Here is a 20,488-nt window from a genome sequence, read left to right as displayed (position 1 = left end):
TCTATCAGCTAGTGAATTTAAATAGCCTTTCCTTAATACACGTGTATCATTATGACTACTCTCATGCTTATCTATGATTGTGGTCTGTTTTTGTCCCTCACGCTGCTTTCACCAGCTCAAACATGGCTGAAAATATGCTTTTCATCTTTACACTGCTTTGGATCTTGCGTTCAAATGGAAAAAGGAATGGTTTTTACTGCAGAACGTTTTTGACTGGCACCTTTAGTGTGCAGACCTCAATCCAATTGAAAATCTAAACTCAAGATGGCAGTTTGCTAATGGAAACCAATAGGTCTGAAGGAGTAATTCTGCATGGCCAACTTTCCCTTGGATGTGCCAGAACCTAATAGCGCAATACAGGAGGCATCTGGTCAGTGTAATCCCTGCGAGGGGAGGATTTGCAAAATATTAATTACAGAGTAGTGAATAAATATGGCCCTCATCTCTTCAGGACTTAAACCTACTTTACAACTATGACTTTGCTTTTGCAGTGCTGTTGCTGTAACATTTTAAGAATTTTTCAAGCAGGAAATTATATTTGATCTTTATTGACATGACAAATGAATTTTAAGATTAATTCACTTCTCTGGTAAAGGTGTGTTTAACAGACCAAACCTGTCAGGTTTAATCTGGTGTTATGTAGAATATTAAGTGCATATTTACTTTAGTCTGAGGGAGATGCTTCTGAAGTTTTAAATCTTTCCTGGCACTATACTATACTTTCAATTTTCATATTATTCACAGAAACTCATCGTAAAGTGAGATTTCACATCGATAGACTGAAAATGTATTTGTTCTCTTTATGTGTGCACAAACAAAATCACTTCTAAAATGGTGTAACGGTTTTCAAATCTTGCTAAGGAACATAAGGGAACAAGTAAAGGTTTATTCCTGCTGAAAAGAGAACAAAAGAAAGAACGTTTTGGCTGTGTAGCCTGATAACTGAAGAAGGCTCCACAGCCGACACGTTGTTTCTTCTCTCTTCAGCAGGAATAAACCTTTACTTGTTCCTCTGCAGCCGACGCACACTGATGCAGCTCCCTACTTGAACTACTGACGGAACAGAAGTACAGGTTAATATTTTATTAAAGTTGTTACCAATGTGTCTCATCAACAGTTTTCTTCATGAATGCTATTTTTTCTTGTCTTATAAAGCAATGTGGATCATGTAGCAGGAGAGCACTGAAAAAACAGATTTACACCAAAGGCATTTTTGATGGTTTTATTTTTCTTGTGAGCGGACACCCTGCTTTCTGGCCTCGTGTCTGATGGTCCTCTGGTGTTCTCTGTCCCTTCTAGGGTTCCCAGTTCCTCATGGCCTGCTAGTGGGCAGTGACGGAAGGAGCATGGTCAAGCACCAACCCCTGCAGGTGTATGAGAGGCAGCTGTGTTTGTCATGCCTGACGGGGATCTACGGGTGTCGCTGGAAGCGGTACCAGCGGTCACATGATGACACTACAAAGGTGAGCACGGGGCCAGGACTTACAGGTGGCAAAAGGAATGCTTGATGGAGCACTCAATAACTTCACCATCAGTGGAATCATTTGCTACTGCTTATATTCAGCATTAGTCTTTATTAATATCTGTGATGATATGTCATCTTTATGCTAATGCATATCTGTACTTAAAGGGGGTGTTTGGGGGGTGGTTTTGTGGATGACTCCAGACCTATGGAAGAATGATAGAAATGCAAAACAGGATGATAAGATTCCTTTCACCTGTTTTAGCACATTCTTCTAAAATGCAACTTGTTCAATGACACAGCGAGGAAAATTTACTTTCATAGTTGTGATACCTCTAGTGGTGACCAGTGAACCTTGGCCTTTCTGACAGCCGTGTGGAAATGCATTCTTATATGCGTCTCTATATCAAATGCTCACACGGCTGGTGTGGTTGTTTGTTGCAGATCCGCCAAAAGCTACACACCTCAGGCACTTGAACCCTCTTACCAAAGAGATTTTTTTTCCCCCTTTTGTCGAGCAGTCTGCTCTCACCTCAGTAAACCCTCGAATACTTTACTTTACGGTTCAACCCACACTGGTACTCTAGCTCCTGAAGGGAAGAAACCGTAAACCACTGGAAATACGCATGGTCAAACCCTGCACATTCTGGCACCGGTTACACCTAGAGAATGTTTTAAGAATGTTTTATTTTCAATAAATCAGAATACATTACTTTTAACCTTGTAGTTAATCCTTGATTAAGTGCACATTCCATGCCTAGCTTTAAGAGGCTTTGGATTCAATATAAATTTGCAATAATTACACTTAAGTCGGAATCAATGCGTTTGTTACTACAACTTTTGAAGGCTTTTGGAAGTCAAATACTGATCATTTTGCAAGTTTGCAAATTTTCTGAATCAGCTAGTCCTGTGTGAGATTAATGATATTATCCAAATGGCATATTGGTACACCCTGTGACAAAAGATTTTGCTGTTAGTAGATGAGAAGCTTTTCCCCCCAGTGCTTTCAAAGGAAAATGGATTGTTGAACAGTGTCAGTTTCAACATTACTCGTTTTTTTAACCTGAGGTTGCTGAATCCATGTCTTTAATAGCTGTGATCTTGTTTTTTAATACACTTGATTCATAAGGTGCGTGGAGTTTGAAAATCTTCTGTTTCTGGTACAGACGGGCTAGTAGAACAATTACAGATTTTTAAGTGAAAGTTATTTAATTGCTTAATTTTCTGGACTTTGATGGCTGTGACTCAGGTTATTTTTTATATTCAACACTGAATGAAATGGATCTCTGGTACAGAACCATGAAGGATACACACACATTTTACATTTCTCTACAGATGTCTGAATAATGTATCCCCTTTTTTGCTGATTGGACAGAAAATGCTCTTCCAGTAACAATAGAAACGGGAAAAGGAAGCCAGTCTCTGATAGTATTCTTCCACAGCCCGTCTGCACATCCAGACTTATCAAGCGTTGCAACTGCTCAGTGGGCTGTCCAGCCTGGGGGCTCCATCTATCTTTAGTATCTCCCTTGCTTTGAATTTATGATGACAGTAACACTGACATTAATGATAGGAATAGGAATTAAGGAATTCAACATTGAAAGCAGATGCAAAGTCTCATTTAAATTTACTAATATATAGTCATCCAAAATCATGCTTTTGTTTGTTAGAGATTGTTAAAGATTCAGTAATGGAATTTATATTGTATGACAGTAAAAAGCAATAACCCTGGTTTAAGCATTTCTGGTCTGTATTATATTCCTATTCATGGGTAAGATTATTCACTTGGCTTCTGTAACTGTGAATTTGAATTTATAATGTATATAATATAATGTTTCTTTATTAGCCCTATACAATTTCTTGCATTAGGAATGCGTCTTTTCACATACCCCAGCTTTTCTCCATGGAGACACAGAGACAGGGAGAGAAGCTTGGGGTCAGAGCGCAGGGTCAGCCATTGTACGGCGCCCCTGGAGCAGTTGGGGTTAAGGGCCTTGCTCAGGGGCCCAACGGAGTAGGATTCCTCACCAGCCACGGGATTTGAACCGGCAACCTTCCAGTCACAGGTGCAGATCCTTAGCCACAGAGCCACCACTCAAATTGAACCTTTTGGCTGTAATGTGTAGTGTAGTTGAATGGAAGATGTGCCTGAGAATAGGCAGACTGATAAACTGTGCTTTAGGATGAGGCGGCATCTGTGCAGCACTGAGATCATGGGCCTGATTGGTAATGCAGTGGGAGAGATCTGAGAGTCTGATGGCACATCCCACCCAGTGTCTGGGCTTTAGGTGGGCAGAGATTCTCCAGAAAAGCCTGGCACACATTTCAGTGCCAATTCAGCTTGAGTCTTTTAAAAATAATAGCTAAAACACCCACCAGTTCTGTAAATGTCATAATCCAGGTGTTAAGGTGAGTAACATCTTTGATGGCAGGTGAATGTCCTCACAAAAGGGGCTGCAGATTTGAACAGCTCAAATGTTCAGCTTAGAGCTGGACAGGGCAAAAACCTCTTGAAATATTTATCCTCTTTTGGTGCTTTCAGGCATTACTCCTGAGTAATGTGGACCTCCCTGTTCAGGAAGGGCTGAGGCTGGTACTGACCTGTGTGCTCGGGGCCAAGAAGCACTGTCTGGGCAAGATGGCATCAGCTGCCTGTTGTTTATGTACATCCTTGAAATGCGTGAAAGCTGCTCTATAGCTAATAGAATATTCGTGTCCTCTTACAGAGGACGGTGTGTTGTCTCTGGGGGGCTAACGGCTTGCCTGGGAGGCTTGTTCTGTGCCAGTTCTCCTGCTCTGCTAAAAGCCAAATCTGCCTCCACCACTGCTCCCCAGGTTGAATCCAGGCAGCCTGCGCTCTGCACACCTCTGCTCCAGCACTCAGGTGGTGAAAGGGCTGCTTCATTCTCGCAGTCTCCCCGCGTCCTGAAACAAGTGCTACTGTATGTTGCTTCAAGGGCTGCAAAATTTACAGCAGTTGTCAGTTCAACAATTATGCAGCTACAGGGAACGCTTTGAGGTAGCTCAAATAATAGCTGAATAATCTGAATAATTATTCAGGTGCTGAATCATCTGTGTGAAATCATTATTGTGAATATTGAAAGGAACAGGGCTTTAGTTCTCTTCAACTGCCCCCTCCCCCCCAACCAACCCTTAAATGACTCTGCAAGAAGAAGAAATGTCCAAACGGTATATCCTCCATAATAGAAGACTGCCTTTGTTGCACATAAGGGAAAATATTCCTTTCGCATGGGGAAAAATAAATAGTGGGATCTGCTAATGTCAGTTATGCAATGTCTGCTTTGCTACTCCAGCTCCTGAGCCTGGCTGCTTAGTCACAGGATTGGAGGGCTGACTGTGAATGTCTGCACAGGGTGGACAATATTCCTTCTTCCTGCTGTCTGTGTTAAACACAGCCTGGACTTTTGAACCACAAGAATACTGGCTTCCTGTAAAGCTGAACTCCAGGAAAAGGTGAATTGTTCTGCGTCCCAAAGGCTAACAGCACAGAGTGGATCTTCACAGACTCAAGGGGTTTTGCTTGCGTGGAAAAACAATAGTTGAAATAACTGCTGGAAAAAAAAATCTTTAAAATGTGATGCATCAGGCATTTTGTTTATTCTTCTACTCATGGTTACATTCATACATCGATTATTTATAAAGTGCCTTTATAAATGACATGATTGCCATGACAATTGTATTGATGCACTTGTAGTGCGTTATGGGTAATTGATAAACAGCTGGGGAGCAGGACCAAATTGGACAGCAGCTTATTGTCTGTGATTGTGCAGATGTGGGAACAGCACTTCTAGCTGACAAGCTGGCTCAGATGGGGACAAGAGATCATTTGCGAGGCTCAGACTACTAATATGAATTTGGCAATTCATCCAGACCGTATGAGTGCCAAACCCTGACTGAGTTGCACGTCTCTGATGCTGGGGGGCAGGGACATGGGTTCACCATGGGTTCAATGGGTGGCACAATTCATTCACATCCACTTCAATGTATTTAGGTCAGAAACTCCATCCTGATTGGTTTCTTGGGGATCTAGGAAACTCTGGCGCTGTGTGATGGCAAAGCTGTTAGAGGTTCGCAGGTCCTGCTTGAATCTGCCTACTCCCAAGTCCTCTGTTGCTGTGTTCCCGGATGGTAGGAATGCCCAGCCAACAAATAAAATGGGAAGTTGGCCTTCCTACATTCAGGTTTGCTCCTTTGCTCCATGGAATCTCTGTGCTTTATTAATTCTCTCTATGCTACTGTATGATGTGCCATAAAACTATATTGAGTGACTGAGTCAGTCATTTCTCAATAAACAAAACTTCTCAAGTTGCATGTTGTAAGGAGTAAAGGTAATTTTAATTGGAGGAACACGTTTAAAGGCATAGAACAGGAAAATGGAGGGTTCAAAAAAAGGTTTAATGCTCAAGCGCAGGGATCATATAGTCTGTTAATATTGTATATCACTGAGATTCTGGCATATGCAGTTGCCTGTGCCACATGTCCCTTTTCCTTTGGATATTTTTTGACAATCCTGACTGCTGACCCAAACTACTGTTTGCAGATCCTTCTCAATTTGGAGGACTAGCAAACACTGTAGAAGTAGCAAAGAATTTATAAAAATGAAAAGAAAAAAATCCATCAGGACTAATATTGAAATTTGATGACCTTTAGAGAATTGACTGATCTGATGGGCCAGATAGGTTACAGATGATTCCAGCTTTCTTATGTTTTAATGTGGACAAGTGTAGAGTGTATGCTGGTAGTAAAAACAAAATCTGTGAACATATATAGAAAGATGGGGGGGGGTATTATTAGGTATTGTAGTGCATTTTAACACATTGATTGCTTCACAAAAAAACAAACTGAACATTAAGATACAGTATATTAGTCCAGAGATGACTGCCAGGTTTAGATACTTTATTAATCCCGAAAGGGAAATTGCAGTGCAACAGCAGCGAGGCACAATCAACACAGCACAGTACAACATAATACAACAGTACAATAAATAGTCAGTACAAAATGGAATATAAAGAATTGCACACAATACAAAACATACAAAATAAACCAGAATGTACAGTGCACAACGAAAATGTATTGCCCTGTATAGATGTATAAATAAATTGCCCAATCCACTTACACATATTGCACACCAGTTTTAAACAAATTAAAAGTTGGTGTGAAAGAACTATCATTTTAGTACAGAACAGAAAAGACTAAGGAGACCTGCAAAGCCTCAACAGCAACCCTACAGACCTCTTCAGAATCAATAGTGAAACATGAACAAGGGGACACGAGGAGCCTTATTTAAAATGGAAAACAGGAGGCCCTTTACAGGAAGAGAAGCTGGAACAAGCCCAGCAAGGTGTTGGAGCTGATGCCTAATGGATCCTCTCATCAGTCAGCTACTAGAAGCCAAATAACTTAAACATCTCTCATTTAGAATTTCTTTATTTCTTCTTGTGAAGATGAAATAATTTTAAAAAATCAGCTGTTCGGGTCCCTTGTATTTTGATATAATGTTTATGTATTTTATTTTGTGCAGAACTACTATACAAAAGGAACAATCGGATGAGTCATTTTTTTGCAATTGAATTAAAATAAATATGCTAATTTCAAGACGTCATTTCCTTTTTTACCAAAAGAAAATATATGTAGCATTGCTCCAGACTGTAGTGTCCTTTTGATTATTAGATGTTTCAGTGCCATAACCAGGATGTAATGTTGAAAACCTTTTATTAACCTCTGTAATGAATAATAAGTGGGCACCAGGGGCGCTTAGACTGCTGTGAGCCGGAGGGATGTAGGAAAAGAAAATATTGGATTTATATGCGTTCTGACACTGAACGGTGGGAGATTGAAATGATAATGTGAAGACCACCAGGAGCTGGGTTGAACTATTCGGATACTACATGGGCTAGCGTAGCTAACATTTCATGGGAACCTTTTTTTTGTTAATTCTTTAATATGTTGAACACATTTTTTTATAAGTGTTTGAAAATGAGCATTTCTTAGTCATGGAAGGATGACTTGTTTTAACTATTTTGTGTTCCCATTGAACTGCCTAGTTGGCTTCCTATGTGAGAAAACTTACATCTTCTTTAAAATCTAGTGTTTTCTAAGCCTTAAAATGTGATATTTCCACTTTTAAACCTATTTGTCTTCACTGTTTTAGTGCTAGTTTGCTGCTGCTTGTTAGGATATTTCTCGTCAGTGCTAACGAAGGTGGTCAAACTGACAAATCTGGTTCAGATGATCCCCCCCCCCCCCCCCCCCCCCAAGTCGGCATGGAAGTTGAGCACTTCCTTTCCAGCTCTTTGGCTTGAGGTGTGTAGCACAAGGATTGCTGTGTTTCAGCTCTGTGGTGGTGGTCTAAACCACACATTTGAAACGCTGCGCACTCTTAAGTGTCCTGCATTTAACCCGTTTTAAGTTTTTGTTGTCCGATGGGGTCTTTTTGAAAGCCACGGTGGTTTGGAGTACAGCAGGGACCCTAAGGCTCCAGCTCGACTGTAGAATTGCTGCTCAAATGTTACGGAAGCCGTGTCTGAAGACTTGTGAAGGAACATCGGGGAGTCAGATTGTTTCATGCACAAGGCTCCTGCGAAGGCGTGGGGTTCCCTCTCCATCACTTTCAGCAGCCCCCGATGTAGTGAGCCATAAAACTCTCTCTCCCGAGCTCACAGGCTCAGCCTTCTCTCTTCTCACTTTTGATGCCTTTTATGTTCTGACTGATTTCCACTGGCAGTGTAATGCACAGCAGTGGAAGGAAGCCTGGTTAAGTGTTAAGTGGGATATGTGCTTCCACATATACAGCGTGTTAAACACGTGGAAGTCATTGTCCAGAGATCCTGGAATCCCCAGTGCAGATCCTGAGTCCGATCGGAAACTCCAGAAGAAAGTGGTGAATCAGGCGGGGGGTTAGCAGGTCATGACAAGGCACTGCTAGCTGTAGTAATGGGTGTGGATCCGATCTGGAGGTCCACCATGATGGGTGGCATCTCCTCAAGTCCAAAGAAAGGTTCTTTATGAAGAAAAAATCTATTACAGTGGATTATTATAAGTGATGCCCACAAAAAACACCACAGTCCTGACGCCGATTTCAGTTTTTGCCCTTGTGGAGTGGTGATATGCAGTGTAAAGTGATAGTAGATAAGAATCAATTCATTTAATCATTTTAGAGTTAACTTTGAGGTCTCTCAAAAAAATGTTAAAATGAATGCGCTAGGACTGTAACCCATCATGTTCATGTGGTCCAATGTTGTGCAGACGAGCAAGGTTTCTGTGAGTATATTATCTAGGCAAGAACAGTTTCATGTGATTAAGAGGAATAAATCAATTTGGAAAGATATCGGAATCAAATACCTATTGAAATCTGTTCCGTTATCCTTCCAGTCATGCATCGAAAGCTGTTGGCCAGCTGCTGGGCTCATGCTGCTCTCTATCCCCCTGAGAGGACATTAAGTAAAAGGTACATGGAAACCTGATCATGTCTCAGTAATAATTGAAAGTTTTTCCATTGGCTCTGCCTTTACTTGATACATAGAGCTCCAGTGATAAAGCTACTGTACTTTTCTCGTGCTTGAATCGGTAGTATGCTATACAGAGTGTCAGTATGCACTGTAGTTTAAAAATTGGTGTAATTACCATTCATTCACAGATAAAACCTTTTTAATAATTAACTGCCACGCAAAGAGTGAGATTTTATTCTAATAGTTTGAAATGGTTTGTTAGGTCTGTTGAGAAACAGCATTGTTAAAACACTAGTATTCTTTCTCTGCAGTTTATTTTGGGAACTTTGAAAAAAAGTAATTGGGTTTTGTTAGCGTTTCCCTTTATCTTCCTTTAATCAACATGTTTAATTATAGGTCTTGCAATTTTGCAGGTTTTGTGTCTCTCTCAATATATGTAGGGTCAGGAGTTGCAAGAAAAGATGACATTTATAAATGTAATACTTTTTAACAGTTTATGATAAGTTGATGCCCAGGTCATTATAATTTCATGAGGCAGAGATGAGAAAGGATGAGAATTTCTTAATAGTTTAAGAAAAGTTTTGAAGCAAGCCAAAAATAACATATTCCTTTACTGCAGATTATTATTGCATCAGGCAGAATGGTGTAAAGGAAAGGGGAAAGTTAGCCGCAGGAATAGGATGTTTTTAAATTGGGTTTAACTCCCTGTAGGGTTGGCCGTCAAACTGAGTGAAGACGGCGACTCCGTGTGAAATTCCTCCTGAATACCGACGTGATTGTGGTGCAAAGAAGCAGATTTTCTTGCATGTCCTCCTTAAGGATTGATACACTGTTCTGATCAGTGTCACAATCAAGTTGTTTTCCCTTTTCAATAAAAAGAGGAATAAATAGTCCTTGGACAGCTTTGGAGTGTTATTCCCTTTCCTCAGTACCTCAAATCTACATCATTTCAGTACAGTAATTGACAAGATTGAATAGATACTGTACTGCTCTGTGCTTTACTTGGGACCTGTAGTATCGGAGAAGAATTATTTCCTGAAATAAACCGCAGGACTGTGAGACACAGACAGAAGCCTTGTCTTCTACCGAAGAAAAAAGGTTTTCTTTAGGGCATCTGAAAAGGCAGAGAAAAGTATACCGCAGCTCAGTGCATGCCGAGTGGAGGGGTGCTGAGGTGGGACTCAAGAGTCGCTCCTCTGAAGTCCTTCCCGACCCTGGGCTTGGGGGAGGCCCCCCTGCAGGTTTTCATCTTGATGCTGATTTAAATCTAATTGATGTAATTGTAACTGGTCCGATTCCTTGTTTACTTGTTACTGCTCTTTTCAAAAAGACCCCGATTTTCAAAGTTACAGTTTCCCTACAGCTTCATCATCCAAACTGTGAACTGTTTATCCACAACTTCCTTGCACTTACTACTGTATGTCTGACTACACAACTATTAATCTCTTAATCTTAACTCTTGATCAACTGATAATCATCACGGCTGAGAAGGACAATGTATCAAACTCTGTTGTACTCTTTACAACATTTTGGACAACACAACTGAATTAGGGGAGCCTTCCAACTCATTGAATCAGTGTTACAGATTTGGACCCAAGGGCAAGTCCCATTCAACATTTTAAGAGCTGAAAGAAAGGTAAAAATAAAGAAAGGTAAAAAGATTCAAGATGGCGGTGCGCATGGACGCAGCGGCTTCATTAGCTCTCAAACAATGGTGCTTTTTGTGAGTTATTCTTACGTTTTTTTGTCACATTATTTACTCAAAACACTGAAGCTTACTTCTCCTAAGACCGCAAAACATTACTGGACATCAGAAACAACTGCAGGGATTTCTCCTTTAGTTCGCTCGACCTGGATTACATCAGCTCGTCCATCCTCTACACCGCAGACCCGGAAGCCGCGGAGCCACCTGACCGTGACCGCCGGGAGAGGAGACAATGGCGGAGTCCGGTATGTTGTTGTGAAGCCACGTTTCCGTAAACACAAGAATGGAGCAGTCTTTTATTTCCTGGCGAGTAGTGAGCCTGAGTTTTATTTCATCCAGTTTGTCCTGAGGAGATAAAACAACTCGCAGACTGGTGCCGAACCAACAACCTATGTCTCAACATCAGCAAAACCAAAGAGCTGATTGACTTCAGAAGACAAGGAAAAGTTCAATCCCCCATCTACATAGAAGGGTCTGCGGTGGAGATGGTCAATAACTTCAAATTCCTAGGTGTTCACATCTCTAAGGACCTTACATGGACACTGAACACCTCCAGTCTCATCAAGAAGGCACAACAGCGGCTGTACTTCCTGAGAAGGCTGAAGAAAATACACCTACATCCACAGATCCTCACCAACTTCTACAGATGTACGGTGAAGAGCATACTGACCAGCTGCATCACAGTCTGGTACGGCAACTGTACCACATCCGACCGTAAGGCACTACGGCGGGTGGTCAAAACTGCCCAACAGATCATCGGCAGAGCCTTACCATCCATCCAGGAAATATACAACACCAGGAGTCTGAAAAAAGCCACCAAAATTGTCTGACCCCACTCACCCCAGTCATAACGTGTTTGTTCCCCTACCATCTGGCAGAAGGTTCCGGTCACTCCAGTCGCACACAACTAGACTCCAAAATAGCTTCTTCCCCAGAGCTGTCAAGTTGGTGACGCCCCCACTCCCTCCCACCATATTATGAGCTCTCCTAACATCCTCCTGTACCCACAACGACTGTACTCCTACACCACCACACACACATGTAAGCCGAAATTGTACTGTCCCCTCGATAGCCCAGTAAAACTGTACCGGTCGTAATAATATTTTATATTTATTAATTAACCATACTATTTTTAACCATACTAATTTTGCACTGTTCCAAGAATTACCTTGCACTGTTTTTGTCCTGTTATATTTTCTCTGTTTGTGGAATTTTGCACAGTTTTGATTACTTGATTACATGTTATTTATGTTATGTTATAACATGTAACTGTTATTGCTATTGTGTTACTGTCTATTGTCGTATCTTCTGTTTATTTATATACTGCTCCTGAGTGACTAATGAGAAACACTTTTCATTATACTATGCACCTGTGTAAGTTTAATGACAATTAAGTTTAATTGAATTGAAAACTTCTTGAATCTGCCACAGATAGTAAATTTAAACTGGTTAGCCTGTGGTTAGGAACTAGGTTGGTGCAGAAACCAGAAGACAGGGGGACTCAAGGAACCACATTAGTGACCACTGTGCCCATCAGGAGGGGGACCTAGGCTGCAGTTGTAGCTTCTGTCCTTCTGTCTTTATTGACGTCGATATCTGAGCAGTCTTCTAAGCAACGGAGAGCAATAATTGATAGTGGCCCTTAATTGATAGCCTTCTTCATGTGGCTTCACAGCCAAAACATTGTGTTTTCTCTCTTCTCTTTTCAGCCTACGCATGCTGACACAGCTCCCCACCTGAACATTGTTTTCTCTCTTCTTATTTCTGGATTAATTCTCAGATTATTCCATCTGCCTTGCCAGGGCATGGACCTAATAATTCTTAGAAAAGTATTTTTCCAGCCTTCTGCTGAGCAACATTCTTTGCGGCTATGTGTTAAATATGTAATGTGAAGATTAATTAAGACCAGCTATTATTTATTAATATTCCCTGATGAGATTTCTACAATCAGAAAAAAATTAATTGTTCAATACGGTCTTCCGGGCACCATCTGAAAGAGCAGAATGGGTGTTAATAATTATTGTCCGTTTCCCAGTCTGCCATGAGTGACAATAATTCACTTGAGTTGGAACCTCTTGCCTCTTCAGCAAAGGACAGGAGCTCAGTGCCTGGGGCTGTGAGTCTGGAACAAGCTACCCAGCCAAGTGATCGAATCTGATACCCCGGTTTCTTTCAGCAATTGATGGAGATCCTTGGATTAAATACTAACTACCAAAAGAGCTGGAAGGACTGGATGTCCTCCTCTCATTTATAGCCTTTCTTAAATTCTTGTGACTGCTAGGCAAGGAACATGATTAAAATAATTGGGTTGTCAAGATGTACTGTCCTCTATTTATATATCATTTGTTAAGTGTTTAGTATTTTGTAGCACATCAGGTTTAAAATAATGAATCATTTGAGAATCTCAACTTCAATGGTCCTATGTAAATGTGCCAATACTGAGTGAGAGGGGTGAATAACTGCAGTGTGTGTACAGAACAAGGATGTCAAACTCAGGATGGGGCACTGTATATGTACAGCATATGCAACTGTTGTAGAAATACTTCTGCTTCCATGTTGTGTTCATATTACTTAGTCTAATCCAAACTGAATTCCCAGTGAAGAGAGTGTAGACATGTGGCTTGTTTTTGAAGCTTTGAGAGATTAATCTGAGAGAATAAATTCCCTTACAATTAACTGAAATATGCTTCCAAGCTTCAGTAGAATTTAATCTCCCACAAGCCCTGCTTTGATCTGCTTGAAGTCAATGCATTTTATTGCCTGAGGGAGCTGTTTATTGAGTCTGATTACACGCCGTTTGGAGACCATTAGGAAGTTTAATATTAAAGTGGACAGATCTGTAGCTTTCCAGAAAATTACATCATTGGATTTGAGCCAGGAAGCCAGAAACAAGATGTTTCTGCTTCTTAATATTTTGTAAAAATTAAATTCCCAAAAGGTAAAGAGCTGCTAATTGAGTCTTCTGTGGTATCAACACCTAATATTTCTCTTGAGAGGTATATTGAAGAAAGGAAAACTGTTAAAAACAAGACTTTTATTTAAATGTCAAGATTTCCCAGAGGCTTCAATCTTCATCTGGGTAGAGAGAGGGCCAGTGTAGGGAATTACTACAAATCTGCCCTTGTGAAGCTTTGGAGAAATCCATTTGTAAAACTGCTGAGGTTTTGTCTGTATAAATGTTTGTCACTGTACCCAGAGACCTACAGTATGGGTGGAGATGTTCACTCCTGCAGTGAATATGATTTAACAAGTATTTTTCCAATTTAGGATCACAGCAAATAGCATCTAGATTGGATGAATTTGGCACCTTTTCTCTTTATCCTCCCTAGGAAACACTGGTGAAGATTATGACCAGCCCCCTGCGTTAATGTACTGTATGTTTATCAGACTTTTTAGTGAATGAGCAAACTGAGCATGTAAGTGCAGGAGTTGTGAGGGTGAGGGATCAACTCGGTTCACCGAGGGGCTATTTTGGCCTTCTGTGTATATAGGCTCATGATTTTCAAAATGCCCAGTGCCAGTTGCCCTTGAGACCTGAGGGCAGTGCTGGAGCACTTTCTGCCCTGTAGCTGATGTGTCACTCCCCTCACAAGTATCCAATCTCTTCATGTTTCACACATTGTCCTTTGTCCATCATGCAGATGTTTCAGAAAGAGCAGTTATATCTCTGAGAAGTGAAGAGAGGGGGGGGACAGACCATGCACAAACTCCACAAGGTGCTTTCTTGCAAGGCGGCTGCCCCTAGCAAGGGTCGAGAGGAGCTTGAACTGGGTAGAACAGTAGGTGTATTTTCCCTTGAAGTTGTGTAGGTGAGTGTGGATTTGTGCTGGTAGCTTATCCATTGTTTCTGCCTTTTGACAGATTCAGTGCTCTTTATTGCCCACCTTTCTTGCTTCAATCCAGGTGCAAAGGGCTGTTTGTACTGCCAGACAGCCGCATGATCCTGGTAGCGTTGTCCGTCCTGAGCCCTGGCCTGCCTCCAGAAATCCACGTCCCTCCAGCATAGGCCACTTGTGTCTCTTGTAGGTCAGGGGAATATGTAATCCTTTATTTTTTAAAATTGAATTATTAATATGGTTTTGCCTTTAAAAAGGGTTTCACAATCTTCCTAGAGTCTGACAAGGCACAATATGGGGAATGCTTCATTCCAGTTTTACTTCAGTGATGCTTTAGAGAAGCTCTAAAGTTTATGGTCTTCAAACCACAAAATGTACCCAGAATTTATCTGGCATTTTAAATTATTGTAATTTAGGATATACCTTATAGTAGGCTCGTAACAAAGGAGGAGAGTTTAAGCAGCGTGGCTGTCTTCAAATGCTGGAGTAACAGCAGTTCACTCCTTTCAGAGTCTGCAGCTCCACAGCGAAGAATTGCAGAAGTAGGCACACAAAGCAACAGGGAGACTCTCACGAGTATGTTTTAGCCTAGTTTATTCTAGGAAGTATGGTGCGACGTGCTGCAAGAGGGAGCTGAACGATGAAAGCTGCCCCTCTGTGAGGGTGTGCAGAGAACTGGGCTGGGGGTAAGCACACGATATGATGGTGGCAAAAACACTTCACCATTAGAAACTGACCTTCAAACTGCTTGTTGTCAAATTTTTTTTTTAAATTCTGAGAATAACAGGTGTAAAATTTCAGTGGGTTTTAAAAATGCATAAAGTAAACAATTAAAAACACCTGAATCAACACTTCTTCTAACCTTTCATCTTGTTCTGCAGTGAAACAGAGTGTCTTCTGTCTGGTGCAACAGTTACCTGTTCCCAGGTAAGCATTAGGTATATAGACCTTACCATTCAGGTCTCAAGTGACTCGGCAATAGCCCAACTTCAGCAAACATTTGGTGTTTGTGACTTACTGCAGCAGCTGCTAAAAAAAACATTGGCAACAGAAGTGATAGAAATAACAATAAGAATTACATTATTAAAACGGCCACATTACAGACATACAGATAGGGTTGAAAGCTTCAAGAGTTTGTTTCTTGAAACAAGTACAGACTGATAGAGATTCACATGAAACATTCTCTTTTCTCCAGCTTTTGTAACCTGGACCTCCCTGTCTGGTTTTGGAAACAGTGTTTAGTGGCTAGGGGATGTTTACAGTACTACTTAGGAGAATTACCCCCTGATCCCTTTTCATCCCTCTATTTATAGTGCTCCTGTGCTGAACAGCACTTGGAGTTTAAATCACGGCACCTAGCCTGCTGTCTCACTGTCAGCAGTCAGCATTGGAATTGTGCAGCTTTTGAAAAGGAATTAATTTCCACCTCCATGGAAAAAAAGTAATTTTCACAGCCCAGCTACAGCCATTAGAGGAATGTGAGTGGCTATTGAGTAGCGTTTAGAAACATCTCTAAAGTTTGAGTAATTGAGTTCAATGACCTGGAGGATTAAAGAGGCGTTTTTAATTTTACTGTCTTTTTTTATACCACATACCTTCTTCCTGAAAAATAGGCTTGTGCCAAACAGTATTTTAAAAAGATTTTCAGCTTGGTGGTGTTCGTCTTATTTCCAGAAAGCAATGCTGTTTCACCTCTGCAGCTCGGGTGTTTTCCAGCATGTTTCGGTTTCCTGCCGCAATGTTTGTTGTTCTCTGCAAGTTATTCATTAACCGTGTGCTGGATAAAGCCAGTCTCTCAGACAGATGGACAGTTGTTGCCCAGTGGTCCGTCTCGGGGCAGTCTGCGTGGTGTCATAACTGAACCATCTGAACCTGGCAGGCCTTGTGTTGTACCAGGACTGCTCCAGGGAGAGATGATCCAGTAAGCACTGCCTTACGGGACAGAGGAAAGAACTGATCAAAGACAGGAGCTCTTCAAGTGCAGCCCTCTCTGCCGGCAGCACCAGACAAGGCAACAAAAAGGCTGGAAGTCTGAAGCTCTTTCCATCTACAGAGTGCCTTCTGTGAGCTTGTCATGAATAACAATTGTGAAGAAAGGGCATAATAAAGTCCCCTTACTTTTATAACTCCACACATTCCAGTGTGGCAGTTTCAATGATTTGATTCTTATTGAATATTCATCCAGGTGGCAGGTGATAAACCTGTTGTGCTGAAGTTCCCTGTAACAATATTCATATTGCATCAATTATACATCCTAATCTAGAAAGATGCCTACTTGAAATAACCCATGGAAGTGCATTCTTTTTTACCTTAACACAAGGATGCTTGGAAATCGCCTGCAGAGACTAGCGATTAGGACTCTGCACCCCAGACTGAAGGGCTGTGGCTTCAGATCAGTCACATGGTTGTTTTCTTCAGTCGGGTGCTTTACCTACTGTACCTGTCTAAATGAGTGCCAGCAGTTTGGGAGTTAACCCTGTGTAGGCCCAGTGTCAAATCCCAGGAGGGGACACAATCTTATGCCACGCTTCTAAACAAAAATTGGGATAAACTCTGGCTGGGTGAGTCACAAGGCTCAATTACAGAATTTACGTTTTTCATATTTACAGTAAGGAAGACTGACAATCTTTCAGCACAACTCGTAGAAGGAGGAAAGCTGTAATAGCTTAGCTCTGTGCAGGATGTGCTATAGATTTCTGATAAAACTGTAATCAAGTGGAGATGGCAGTCAGTTTGGAGTATACTGTAGATAAAGTGTAAACTTGGCCACACTTGACTTGCTAGTGTTGGCAGGGCACTATCTGTATGAAGTGAAAAGAGTCTGATACAATCTCACTCAAATGAAAGCAGTCAGAGGGTGAGGCCGAGGCAGCTGTGGATCTTGAGAGAATTAGCTGCTGTCTGTGGTACAGTCTGGGCCACTAGTGCCCCAGTCTGCCTGTGGGCAACTGCATTCCCACATTTACACTGGCTGTGAGGCAGAAGAACGCTCCTGGCCTATTTGTATGTATTTGTATCACTTGATTGAATCAGGTGCAGACTTAGTCAAAATTGCCACTAGTCATTGAGGAGTGTGCTTGACGTTGTCTCCAGGCCATGTGTTCATTATGGAGCCAATTCCTCAGTCTCCTCAACAGACCAGGCCCTCCTGTTACAGCAGATTAATTCGTTTCTGCAGCTGTGAATGGATGCAGCTGCTGCGGTCAGCTCCAGGCCCTTTGCTCCATGATCCATCAGCTTTCTAAGTCCTGATCACCCACTAGGTCATCTGGTCGTGAAGTGGAAGGTAACTGTTTTATCGACATCTCATTGCTCCATGCACTTACCATAAACTGACCTTCTCTGTTGCTGGGAACACCAGCAGATTCAAAGCCAGGCGTCTACAGTTGTTCCTGCAGGCTTACCTCTTACCTGGCAGATATTGAAATAAAAGCTTTGTGGATAAAATGTTTAGTGTGCTGTCCGTGTTCTGCCTACTTCTGCACATTCTGCTTTAACCTGCTTCAGTCTGGGTTATGGTTACACAGACTAATGGTTTTGCTATTAGTTACTCATCTGGATAATCTATTTGCACCTTTTTTGGAAACTCTTTGGCAACTAATTTGCACAGTCCTGGTCTAGAGTGGTCCATAAATGTAACTTATCACTAAATAATATAACATCTCAGTGGATTTGTTTTTACCATGATGTTATTGTGGCTCCCTGATTTGGTGTTTTTTTTTTTAGTTCATAGGCAATAAAATACCGATCATTAAGCTGTTTTTGGAACTTGTTTTTTTTAACATGACTGGCCAGTGAAGTCTAACTCCCTAGTGTTTCTCACATCCTGGAAATATAACAAAAGTGCTTTAGTTCATGATACCATTGCCTAATGTTTGAAATGTATGGAAGATCACGAAATAAGTCCCATGAGCTAATTAAATAAGTGCCTTTACTAAAAAGCAATTACCTTCTGGAAGATGAATTGGACATCAATGACTGCAGACAGACCCTAATTTCTGTGAAGTTCAGTGATAATCCTGTCAGGAGTTGATGTTTCCAGATCTAATTAAAACAAATTTCAAAGCGTATGCTTAATCCATTATTTTTAATTATCATCTGAATTCGTACACTGTATTAAGTAATATTTTGAAACCATTGGAGGGTTCAAATGTCTTCTTTAATCACTACTAATTAACTGATTGAGCCTGTTTAGTAACCCTCGCACAAGCTCGCATTGCTGGGAAGAACAGCTGGTCTCGGCAGATCCTGATGGCCATTAATCTGCCAAAACACTATTAAAATGAATGTTTTGCAAAGACATTTAAATGCATCTTTAACAGATACAGCTCAAGTCTGAGAGTAAAAGAACAGTTGCAGATCAGGTGAACTGTTTTGTTTTAATAGCTGAAATAAATCCATGGTTATATGCTGTAAGTGTGCTGGGTAAGGGATGGCAGGGTATCTGTAGCTTGAGGACACCAGATATCTTGGATTTAATGCAACATGAGCATTTTTTCGCTGCAGTGAAACTGAAGGCAGCGAGTCCAGGGGTTGATGAATGTGGTTGCCAATCACTCAGCCATTCTGTTATTTTCCTTAAATAGTTTGTCTCAATATCCAGATTTGCAACACTCGATGACTGCAAAGGAAATGAACTGCTAGTCAGTAAAGGGCTCACTGGTTCCATGCAGTAGTGAATGCAGTGTCAGTTTCTTGTGGTGCCTTTGACTCTTACTCAGTTGTCAGGATGAAATGATTCAAATCCTGCCCTCGTCTCCAAAGACGCATAAGACAGTCAATAAAACAGCACACTGTGGATGCAGCATTGCCAGGACCCTTCCCCTGAGTTTATTTAGGTGATGCAGACTCTCCAGTATTTTTGTTTGCCCAGTCAAAGCCCAGGTACCTTTCGGGCATAAGTACAGGTATCTTTACACTCAGTCACATGGAATCCACATAAAAAGTAAAAGTTTTTTGCTTTTTGTTTATGCTGGGAAACACCTGGCTTGTTCCATGTCCTTATGAGCATTATGATCCGTCTTCTGCTTTTTCATCTACACATTACTCAGGCTGTATTAAGAAAGTGGCATATTGTGTTTGGAACGGTTTTGATATGTGCTAAATTTGGTGGATTTTGTTTTCTGATCAAATCAAGTGTTGTCATGTTGTCAAGGCTTGTCTTGAGTTGTCCTTGCAAACCTCAGCTTCTGGTTCCCTATGCAGATGGCTTTCCTTATTCAAACGGGTCTTGCAGAATAAGGTGCAGTTTGCTCCAGTATGAGGCAGTGAGTCTAAAGGTATGTAGGATCAATGTCTGAATGAGTACTATGAGAGATGGCAAACCTCTGGCTCAGACACCTTCAGCCTGTCAATAGTAATTTTCTAGATGATAACATGACCTTTTATATCTGAAAATAACACAAAGTCATGTGGTGGAGTTTTTGTTTTCTAGGTAGTCTACCGAACAAGTGTAAAGTACTGAATTTGAACTTTGTTGTGTTCGTGACAGGAGGGGGTACATATGATACTGTACAGTAATGCTTCAAATGCTGTCCTTTCTATTGCGTTCTGTATGTATTGGTGCTCCTTTCAGATGAAGGGAATAGAAAAATTGAACCAGTTCATATAGCACTATGTCCATATGCAGGATACATTCAAGCTGCAGGAGTTAAAGTTGCTTTTATGATCTCAGACCTTGAAGCAAGAGCTTCAGCAGTTGTTGCAATATCATGCTAAGCAGGACTGACATGATGAAGTCTGGAACTGGGCTGTGGAAGGTGTCCTCAAGGCTCAAAGCTTCTAGCAAAAGCCTGCAAAGACAATCTTGTCAGTTTGTTTCTTTATTATGGGTGTGGTATGCAGAACATCTAAATATCATATTCTCTTTGGCGCACACATACATGACAATAAGGGAAATGGCAAATTAATTTTTAGAATTTACTTTTCAGTGATTCCAGTTATTTGAACCTTGCAGTTGCTGTAAAAGCAAGTTGCTAGGGCCCATACCTACTGTAGCGATAGTGTGCTCCCATGG

At 41.2% G+C, this 20,488-nt stretch overlaps 1 protein-coding gene across 3 annotated transcripts in view; it reads left to right on the top strand.

Annotated features, from left to right (window-relative positions):
- Positions 1-20,488, top strand: part of gdpd5b (glycerophosphodiester phosphodiesterase domain containing 5b) — a 65,438-nt gene that overhangs the window by 22,797 nt on the left and 22,153 nt on the right. For 2 of the 3 annotated variants that reach the window (XM_015341676.2, XM_015341677.2), the window contains exon 2: positions 1,300-1,463. In XM_015341676.2, coding sequence (XP_015197162.2) covers positions 1,347-1,463 — 117 coding nt within the window. In that variant the 5' untranslated portion in view covers positions 1,300-1,346. Of the gene's footprint in view, positions 1-1,299; positions 1,464-8,854; positions 8,931-20,488 lie in introns of those variants that run through there. The other variant, XM_015341679.2, reaches the window with a different exon arrangement.

Source organism: Lepisosteus oculatus, chromosome 5, assembly GCF_040954835.1.
Source record: "Lepisosteus oculatus isolate fLepOcu1 chromosome 5, fLepOcu1.hap2, whole genome shotgun sequence".
Taxonomy (NCBI): Eukaryota; Metazoa; Chordata; class Actinopteri; order Semionotiformes; family Lepisosteidae; genus Lepisosteus; species Lepisosteus oculatus.
Note: the sequence above shows the minus strand (reverse complement) of the source record. Positions and strands in the feature narration are given on the sequence as shown.